We start from the raw sequence: 10,072 nt of genomic DNA, 5'->3' as shown, positions 1-10,072 counted from the left end.
AGAAAAATTGAAAGAAGAAAAAAGGAAATAAAACAAATGAAAGAAAATTTATAAATAAACGGAGGAAAAAAATATTTTTAAAAAAGAAAGAAAAGTAGAAAAAAATGGTACTCGATTAAAAACCAAAGAGGTCAGAAAGGTCTGAAAATCGAAATCCTTCTCTAAATGTTCCCTCCCTGGTGGCAGAGCAGCCTGCGGGCGATGAGAAGGGTGAAGGCGCGCGGCCGCTGCGGTCGCGGCCCGGCCTGGCCCTTTGGGGTGCTCCCGAAGGGCTGGGGCTGTGGTGGATGGAGGAGCCCGTCCGCGGCAGCGCCGCTCGGGCCCTGCTCGCTGCTCAGCTGAAGCCTGCGGGTCGCTTCTCCCCTCGTTCACCATCCAAAGGGTGCCCGAGTAAGGCTCCGGGCTGGGAGCCGCGGGGTGCCTGGACGGGGCGACCCGCCGGAGCCCACTCCGGGAGGCGGCGGTGCAGCGGAGCAGGGCGGGCGACGATGCGAATGCGGCCCTCGCCCCCTCCAGCTCCCCAGCGGCTGAGAAGCGTTCACAGCACCGGGCACCTCTCCCGCCGGCCGCGGACACGAGTCCCCACACGTGTCCTGAGCGCAGGGTGCGCTACCGGCTCTCTGCTTGCGCTTGGTGATTTCCCCCCTCATTTCCCAAAACTGCCCCGAGAAGGGGCCGCAAAGTGATCTCAGTACGTGCGGAACGGTCCGCGCAGCCCCGGCACTGCCGGCCCGGGCATCGGGAGTTGGCATCGGCGGTGCCCAGGTCGCCCGGCCGGTGACAGCCGCGTTCCCGATTCCAGCGGGCTGGACACCCCTGCCCAGGGTGCACCGAAGGGAGGCGACCCTCAGCCCCGTCGGGGTGCAGGGAAGGAGGGTGCGGGACCAGCATCGCGTCCGGAGATGGAGACAAGCCCTCGTTCGGGACACTTGCTGCCGTGGGTCTGCCTCAAGTGTAGGGCCCAAAGTGCCGCTCAGGGGGAAACGTGGGTTCAGCTGGGAGCCCCGGCGGGAGGCAGCAACCCCCGGGCCCTTTCCCGGGGGCCTACCCGGGCCCTCGGAGCCCGCCGGTGGCCTGGCAGAGCCGGAGAGGCTCGTAACAATGATCCCGCAGCTCGTTTTACCCCTCTCCTTCTGCAGAGTCCGGGGAGCGGGGGACACGGTGCTGTGAGTACCTGCGAGTGCGGGCTGTACGGGGATGCATGTCGGGGCTCCCGGTGAGGGAACGGCTGTTGTGCGGGTCTTGGTGCATTTGCTCTGCCTATACCCATGTGCGGTTGTGGGGTCACTGGTGTGCGGATGTTGCCTGCCACGGCCGTCTGCCGAGCGCGATTGTGTCTGGCCTATACACGTGCATCTGTGTGTCTGCCGTGGTTGTGGCCACATGTCCGCCCTGCTCGTGTCTGTGCACTTGCTGTTGTTGTGTCTACACGTCTGACCTGCTTGTATCTATGTGTCTGCTGTGCGAGTGCGTCCGGAGGCTCCAGTTAGAGAGGTCAGGGGAGAAAAGAGTCGGTGCAGGAGAGAAGGGGAATATCAGGGCACAGAGCAAAAGGCGTGCGAGTGTGTGTCTGTCTGCGTTCACGTGTGAATATCTATGTGTGTGCATGGATGTGTGTCTGTGTGCGAGCGCACACCCAGCAGAGGTGCTCCAGGCCTTTTACCCCCGAACAGCAGGGGAAAGGGGAGCGGGAGCAAAGCTGTCGGATATTTTGTTGGTTGTACCGGAATCTGTTTCCTCCTTCTCTCCGCTTCTTTCGCCCATTTCCTCGCTCCTCTCGCTGCTTCCAAGTCTCCCATCCCTGGGGCACGGACGGGGGAAAACAGCGCTCCCTTGCCGCGGTGGCACCGCTGCCCCTGGGTCACGAAGCCGCCCGTACCGGGTGTGCTCACAGCCACACGGGCATTTCCCGCAGCCGGGCGCCTTCTGCCCGGGGCTGGCAAAGGCTCGAAGAGAGAGGGTGTTTACCCTGGCAGCGGTCCGTAACGCGGCCTGACCTCCCGCTCACACCGCCTCACCCTGCGGCCCCCCCGGGAAACGGGGGAGTGACCCCTCGCCCCGCTCTTTCCCTTTTCTGTTGGGGCCTGTTTGTGTTAGATAAGCAGGTCTAATAACGCTGTTGACAAACCCGGGGGGTGGTGGCAGGCGTGACTCCCTGACCCACAGGTGTTTATTCTTTCCGACTCGTTAAAAAGCGGTCGGCGGCGCGTTTATGGCAAATATTTGCGTGTGCGGGAACGGTGGAAAGCGATCACTGAGCAGGGGGCGAGAGACCCCTGAGCCGGCAGGGACAGGTAGGCCCGGGGCTGGCAGGGCTGTGCCCGGGGAGGGCACCCGGCGCTCCATACCTACACCGGGCTACCCCCCTCCCTCCCCCCACTACCCGCAACCGGGCGGGGGGGGGAGGGGGTGTGGAAGGGGGCGGGCCTCCCCCCCCGCTCCTCCGTGACAGGTGGGCAGTGGGGCCAATGGCGGGCGAGGCCGCAGCGGCGCCGGCCCAATAGCAGCCGCCTGCGGCCCTTGAAGGGGCGCTCCAAGGAGCGCGGCCGCACTGCCGCCCGCCGCCGCCGGGAGACGCGGCCGGCCCGGGGCAGCCCGCTCGCAGCCGCTGCCCTCCCCCGTTCCCGGCCCTGCCCGCCCGCGCTCCCATGGAAAAATCCAAAAATTTCCGCATCGACGCGCTGCTGGCTGTCGACCCCCCCAAGGCGGCGGCGGCGGCGGGGCAGAGCGCGCCGCTGGCCCTGGTCACCTCGCTGGGCGGCAGCGGCAGTAGCAGCAGCGGGAGCGGCAGCCCCCCGTCCTCTTCTTCCTCATCTTCCTCCTCCTCCTCCTCCTCTTCATCCTCTTCCGAGCATCCCGCCGGCGGCCCCGCAGACTGCCTGCGCACCGACAGCCCCTCTCCGCCGCGCCTCCTGGCCGCACACTGCGCCCTGGTCCCTAAACCCGGCTTCCTGCCTGGTACCGGCGCACACCCGCACCACCACGCCTCGGCAGCCGGCATGGCCTTGGGACTGCACCCCGCGGCTCCCGGCGGGCCGGGCATGCCGGCTCAGGCGGCCCTCTACGGGCACCCCGTGTACGGGTACTCGGCGCTGGGCGGGCAGCACCCGGCCCTCTCCTACCCCTACTCGCAAGTGCAGGGAGCGCACCCGGCCCATCCCGCCGCCGACCCTATCAAGCTCAGCGCCGGTACCTTCCAGCTGGACCAGTGGCTGCGAGCCTCCACAGCCGGCATGATCCTCCCCAAAATGCCTGACTTCAGCTGTGAGTATCTGCCTCCCGCCGCCCTGCAACCTTATCCCCCTGACCGGCATCCCTGTCCCGTCCCAGCGCTGCGGCCTTCGGAGAGCTGCCTCTAGGAAAGAGAAGGGGAGGGAAAAATCCCTGCCCTCGCGTGGGTAAACTGCAGATTTAAATCGGAGGCGACATTTAGTATTGTGTTTTATTTATTCATTTATTTATTTAATTGTTATTAGAGGGAGGAAATAGCGATCCACAAAGGGAACCGGGGCTTGGGGTCGCCCAGTGCAGCCTGACTTTTCCCGGCAGGATCAACAGGAAGGTGGGAAATCGGTTCCTGCCCTTGCGAACGCTTGTTCCTGCCGTCCACAGGGTGCAAAAGCCGTAGGGGAGGGGCGGGCAAGGCAGGGGCAGTAGCCCCCTGAAGTCCTCCAAGACCCTGGTCTCAATGTCTACCCTCAAAGGCGGGGTGGCAGGTCCCATCGCGTAGTTGCCGTTCTCAATTTTATTTCGCTTTTATAAGAAGCGGGCTTATAATAATTATGGGAGGCTCTGATGGGAGCACAGGGAGCATCTGGTGTTAGCCAGAAATTCGGGGTTCCGCGTTCCCTGGGGATGATGATGGGACTCCAAGTAAATGGAGTCAGACGGTTTCCGTTTTGGGCTGGGAACGCAGCGTTGAAGCAGGCAATCAGCGGCCAAGGCGCTCCGCCGAGCACTAGGCCTCGCGGCGGTGGAGGGAACCTTGCGTGCATCTGTTTTAGGCAAAGATCATTTTCGGAGGTGTGAGCTCTCAGTGGGAATGGCCGAGTTAACAATAACGGAGGTGTAGTTTTACCAAAACCGTGCCAGGAAAAGAACTGCGGTTTCTTTTTTTAGTGTGTTGGGTTTGGGTGTCCCCCCCCCCCCCCCTTCCCTTCTCGTACTCAGCGCATACATTCTCAGACAAAAAAAGTCCATTGTTTTCCCTCGAATTGGGGTTGTTTAGACTGGAACATTCAGGAAGAAAGAAAAATAATTAGGAGAGCTGTCAGAGCCCTGCCTCTCAAACAAGGAGCAGAGCGAGAATAAATAGCAGGAGCGAAGCGAGAATGGAGCCTCGGAAAATCGCACCGCAGTGACAAAACCTCCCCGGCGCGGCTGCCCGGGAGCGGACACTGTCCTCCTCTGTCAGGCCTCTTTAGAGAGGGGCTCCGAGTGCGGCCCTGCCTCGGGTCTGGACAGTTTCTTCCTAAACCAAATAACCCGAAGTACCGAAATGCTTCGAGAAATGGGCAGCAGCGCTGCCGCGATGCATCCCCGGCGGTGCCCAGGCTCCGCGAAGGTGCTCAGCCTTCCCCCGGCCCCGTGGCTTCCTTCTTGCCCATCCCCCGGTCTTTTATATGTTTTTTTTATACATATATCCATATATATATATCCCTGTGTCTTTTACATAAGTGTTATCTATTACATATACACACACAGTCCTTGATTTGAATTATTACTTTCTATCGTGAACAATACGCCGCTTTTACGGTGTATTCCTTTTTCTTTCCCGTTCAAAGGCAGTTTTCCAGCCCTCGGCACTGATTGACGCCCTCACGGGCAGCCAGTGCTCCCGGCTGGCGGGAGGGAAGGGTGCCCGCTGCAATCCCGTTAATTAAACGGGTATGGCCGGACTGGGAGTGCGGCGCGTTTAACTAAAACATTAAATGGAGCAAATTGCTGCTCCCCGGAGAGCTCGGGACCTCTTCGCCGCAATCCCTGCCTCCGTTTTATTGTCTCGCGTTTGTTAGGCTCTTGGGAAATCAAGAGACATATTTTTATTGATTTAAAAGATTTAATTGTTTTTATTTATTTGGCCCTTGTGTGGGCTGCGCTGACACTGCGCCGGAGGCTGGGGGAGATCTCTCCCTCTGTCCGTGCGCCCATCCTTGCTCCAATTTCCGCCACCCTGCTTTTCCTGCCTCCCTCCTTCCTGCCTCATCCCGGGGGCTGCGCGGCCGCGGTGGGGCGGCTCCGCGCGCACCTCTGCCCCCCAGCCCTCACCCCTCGCTCTCCTTTCCCAGCCCAGGCGCAGTCCAACCTGCTGGGGAAGTGCCGCCGGCCCCGCACGGCCTTCACCAGCCAGCAGCTGCTGGAGCTGGAGCATCAGTTCAAGCTCAACAAGTACCTTTCCCGGCCCAAGCGCTTCGAGGTGGCCACGTCGCTGATGCTCACAGAGACTCAGGTGAGTCCCCGCCGGCGGGGGGTGCTGGCGGTGGGTGCTGCTGCCGGGGGGCGGTGAGTGAACTGGTGTGTGTGTGTCCCCGTCTCCCCAAGGTGAAGATTTGGTTCCAGAACCGTCGCATGAAGTGGAAGCGCAGCAAGAAAGCGAAGGAGCAGGCGGCACAGGAGGCCGAGAAGCAGAAGGGGGGCGGTGGGGAGGACAAGGGGGATGAGGATTTGCTGCTGTCAGCCCCGGAGAAGAGCGGCGGGAGGAGAATGCGGGAGCTGCCCGACAGCGAACCCGAGGACGAGGAAGAAGAGGAGGAGGAAGAGGAGCCGGCGGCCGGGCGATGCTGCCCATACCACTCCTCCGACTGCTCCGAGGCGGACGAGGAGGACACGCAGCCCCGGGGCAGGCCCGGAGCCCCGGCGCAGCCCCAGTGAGCCCCCTGCACGCCCCGCTCCCTCCCTCCGGGATGAGCCCTGCCGCACTTGGTCGGCACCGGCCCCGCTGCCCTCCTTGGTCCGACCCCTCCAGACATGGAGGGGGATGGAGAAGAGGATCCTCCGCATGCCGGGCGGGGAAGAGGATTTACGGTGAATACAGTGTTATTGACTGAAAATCAGTCAAACCTTGACTCCCCCCCCCCCCCCATCCCTACCCCCTGGAAGCGCGTTCCTTTTGCTGAATATTGGAAATGTTTTGTTCTTACTATATATCGGGAAAACTGTTTATGTCATGAACGTTAAAACTGCTGGAAATCTCAGTACTGTCTTTATTTTTGTATATCATATTTATAAAAAAGACAAAAACTGACCTCTACTTATGCATGCTAAATTATTCCCTAAGCCCTCCCGCCTGCGCGGCGGGGTGGAAAATAAACGGCGTTTTGTACTTGAGAGGTATGAGCACTCTGTGCCGGCGGGAGTGGGGATTCTGGGTTCTCCCGGGCTCGGGCATGCCTGTGCTCCGGGTGGGGAACCGGTTTCTAACACCAACTTAATTCGACACCGTATCTAGTATTGTCATGGGTCTTTCTGAAACGGGAGGAACCGAGGCTGATTCACACTCACTCCCACACGCATTCCCCCTTCTGCCTTTGGTTTGGTTTGCTGCTTTCCCCTCATCCTCATCCCGGAGCAACGTGTCCCAGCCGGGAAGCATCTCTGGGGCTGGGAGGGGGGAGCCCAGGCATCAGTGGGGTCCCTCTTCCAGGGCTGGTTTCTAAGGGGGCTCGGCTGGCAAAGGAGAGAGGGTGTTCCCCTGTACCGGGGATGTTTCCCCCCCTGCTTCCCGACGGCTGCTCCAGAAGCGAAGGACAGACTCTTCGCTAACCGCGGGATTTACCTTGCCAATAAATTTGCGGATCAATTAATCCTTGTCACCGCAGCTCTTCCTCAAATCAATTATAGCGAATTTAAATATAATCACTGGCTCATCCCCACCAGCTCAGGGCCATGTCTGGCAATTCATCCCTGCTCATGAGTTACGGTGCGGCTCAGCTCCCGCTCCCGTGCAGGGGCTCAGAGGGATCCGGCCCCAATATCCCTGGTGCCACCGCTCTCTGTATAGTCCCTGAAGATGGGGAGCTCTGAAAATGGGAACGTTCCTACTCCCGCAAGCCTTAAATACATACATATATATAGATATATATGGGGGTTTTTGGTTTGTTTTCCTTAACCCGCGTTAACCTCCCACAAGAGAACAGCACGGCCCCTCTAAACGGCTTCTATAAAAATCCAGTCCGTGAAACACGGGCTGTGGGTGCAGGAGATCCTGGCATGGGATTACGCAGAGGAAAAGCATTCCCCACCTTGGAGAGCTTCAGGTGGTGCAGCCGGAGGTGGCATCTATAGAGACAACACGGTTATTGCCTTACCGGCCCGGCTCAGCAGGGTAAATCATGAATCTGAATGGATCCCGTATGTCAAAAAACTTGGTCGGGATAAACTTGACTCAGCTTCACCCTTGTAAGCACACAGTCACGCCTCAGGCTCTGATTTCAATTTGTAAACGATTTCCTTTCTGCCGCAGGTTGCAGACAATTTAAGGCGGTTGAAAACTAAAGGTATTCGTCGCCCTGCGATTTTCCACGCAGCTGCTGCGGCTGCATCTTCGCGGGTGAACGGCCGCGTAGGGCCGCGCAGTCCCCGCGCAATGGCGGCGCAGGCTCCCCTGCCCTGAATTCAACCACGTGCTCGAATCAATCACTTCCAGCAGGACTTACCTCTTGCCTACACCTTAAATTATTTAAAACTCATTGGTTTGGGGAACCCATCATTATCTTTAAAGTTATCAGTATTAGTATTAATATAAAAAAATCAAGAGCTACCTGAGCTTACCCCCAAAGTATCCTCCCTCAGCCATTAATTTTCAATTAAATAGCTGCTAATTAAACTGCCAGACGTGAGCCACACGGCCAGAAATATGCTGTAAACCCAAGAGGTGTGTGTCCAAACGTGTCTCAGCCCTATGAAAACCAGCCTTGCAGGGTCCGGGGAGCTGCTCACGGACCCTGTATCAAAGTCCTACCGGTGTATTGTGTCTGTCTCAATAAAATTAATCTCTTTAAAGCCCAGCGTCTCACAAGAATACCTTCAGTGTTCCAGACTACAAGGGCAAATATGTTTTTCAGATTCTGGTTTTTATGGACGGATTAAAGTTTATTTTCCATAATAGGGCACCTAATAAAACTCATAAAGCTCTGTCAGTCTTACAGCTGGTGGCCTCATTTAACACTTTCACTTCGTAAATCATTTTACAACTTACCAGGTGTTTCCAAAACTGAGAGGAGAGGAGGGGGGCAGAGAGCCAGGAGGCGGGGGGAGAAGAAATTAAAGTCACTTAAAGTATCGATCGGGTCCTTCGGCGGTGGGTGCGTCTGCGCTGTCGCTTGGAAGGGCTTCAAAGAAGGTGTCCGTCCCCACGGGGGAGAAAAGCCTTTTAATCGGGATTTCGCACGCTCTTTTGAAGTGAGGAGGCTCGTCCCCACGTGCAGCGCAATCAAAGGCTCAAATCAAAGGTGATTAGGGGAGCCAGGGCAAGCGGGCGACCTGCTCCGCGCCCAGCGGAGGCTCCGCGCACGGAGCTGCCAGTCCGCGGTGGGGGCCCGGGGTTTTCCCGGTCGTGCAGCATCAAAGGGGCCCCGTTACCTCCCGCGGCCCCGGGTCAGCCCGAGGCCGGGCTGGGGACAGGAGTAGACGCGCACTCCGCCCGAGCATCACCTTAGGGTGCCCCTGCACCCAGGTACTCCTCACCCTGCCCCAGAGCCCTCATGCTCCCATCCTGTCGTTTCCCACCACACCCCAGCTTCCCTGCACCCACCTTCGTGGCGCCCCCGGACCCAGCCTTGTGGTCCACATTGCTGGTGCTGGGGTTACTCTGCCTTAAGCCTCAGCTCAAGCAGGGCTAGCAAGGCTTTAATCTAACACCCTGTTTGTAATTTCATGTTTCGCTCGGTTCCCTCCCCCAGACACAGTAGGTAACAAGCCTCTTAAAACTTTCATTGCTGTACTTGAGAAGTGGTAAGTATGAACATGGACCTTTGGTAGACATTTTACTTTAAAAAGCAACATGGTTTAGGCATGGATGTCATTAACTGGCAATTTCATAAGCATTAAGTGCTAAAACAAAAGAACCAAAATAGGATCCATCTGTTTGAGGTAAACCTGCTAAAAGTCTTTCAAATGGGAAACCATAAATATATAATCCCCCTCAAACTCTCCATGAAACTGCTGGGAATGAAATACTTCACTAGCAGAAAGACTATTATTTCTGAAGCCCAAACTGTTATGCTCATCCAAAACTAAGGGATTAACATCAGGTTTTTCTCTAGTTCTTGGCAAGACCCTTGCCTATGCTCCCTCCTCCTCTGACACACCTTCCCCTTGCCCTCCACCTCAGGCACCAGAGATGTCCCAGGGTGGTGAATCTCTGCAGATCCCCTTTCTTTCCTAGCTTTCCCTTTGTGCATTGTGGGTGCTGGGGTAACCACCCTGTGCTTCAGCTGTGAAAGCAGAAATACCCGAGCCATTCATCACCCCTGAGATGTGCAGGGTGCTTCTTGGTTGGCTGTTTGAATCCCATGAACAGCAGTGCAGGACAAATTGTGGAAGGGATGAAGCTCCCAGGGGACCTTATCCTCCCTTGGGCTTTTAATGTGACCAAATCACAGTCCTTCTGCCCCCAAAATGCTGGTTCAGGTCTGGCCAGAGTTCAACACCTATTGCTCGTTACTCAGTTTTCTATTTCCCACTAATACCCATGTAATCGGGTCGTATCTGTGGTGGGTTGGGGTTGCCCTGGATTACGTGAGGTGGTTTTGTCTTTTCTGGGATTTTTGCTTTGTTTTTCTTGCTCTGAGGAGTGAGGGGTTGTGTAACGTCTCCTCTGAAGGGTCCCCTGCAAGGGCAGTGCACTTAGGAGGTGTTTACTGTCTCGTTTTCCCCAAGCTGAGGACTGAAGCGCTTTAGTTTAACTGAAGTCCTAGGGCTCTCCCTGTGTGGAAATGGAAGTGCCTGCATGGAAATGTGGGATCACTTGTAACATGTAAGAGCTCACAGTGGTCATCTAGTGGTCTTTCTCTGATCACAAGCTTCTATCAACATCAGGTTCTCAGCTTCCTTCAGGAAAAGAAACAGGTTT

At 57.4% G+C, this 10,072-nt stretch overlaps 1 protein-coding gene across 1 annotated transcript; it reads left to right on the top strand.

Annotated features, from left to right (window-relative positions):
* The first annotated feature begins 2,564 nt into the window (after positions 1-2,564).
* On the top strand, positions 2,565-6,250 carry MNX1 (motor neuron and pancreas homeobox 1). Its single transcript, XM_061467981.1, has 3 exons — positions 2,565-3,264; positions 5,289-5,449; positions 5,542-6,250. The coding sequence occupies exons 1-3, from the start codon at positions 2,649-2,651 to the stop codon at positions 5,869-5,871; spliced, it is 1,107 nt and encodes a 368-aa protein (XP_061323965.1). The 5' UTR covers positions 2,565-2,648; the 3' UTR covers positions 5,872-6,250.
* The last annotated feature ends 3,822 nt before the right edge of the window (positions 6,251-10,072 follow it).

This window comes from Pezoporus flaviventris, unplaced genomic scaffold (genome assembly GCF_033815535.1).
Source record: "Pezoporus flaviventris isolate CSIRO_AGI_PZ_B2104156 unplaced genomic scaffold, CSIRO_AGI_Pfla_v1 ptg000047l, whole genome shotgun sequence".
NCBI lineage: Eukaryota > Metazoa > Chordata > Aves > Psittaciformes > Psittacidae > Pezoporus > Pezoporus flaviventris.
This window is presented reverse-complemented; position numbering and strand designations above follow the sequence as displayed.

What these genes read in the sequence shown, in the direction of transcription:
- MNX1 (XM_061467981.1), top strand. Translation starts at nt 2,649, where the DNA reads ATGGAAAAATCCAAAAATTTCCGCATCGACGCGCTGCTGGCTGTCGAC. An exon ending in CAAAATGCCTGACTTCAGCT is followed by an intron (nt 3,265 to 5,288) that starts GTGAGTATCTGC and finishes CTCCTTTCCCAG; the next exon opens with CCCAGGCGCAGTCCAACCTG. An exon ending in TGATGCTCACAGAGACTCAG is followed by an intron (nt 5,450 to 5,541) that starts GTGAGTCCCCGC and finishes CGTCTCCCCAAG; the next exon opens with GTGAAGATTTGGTTCCAGAA.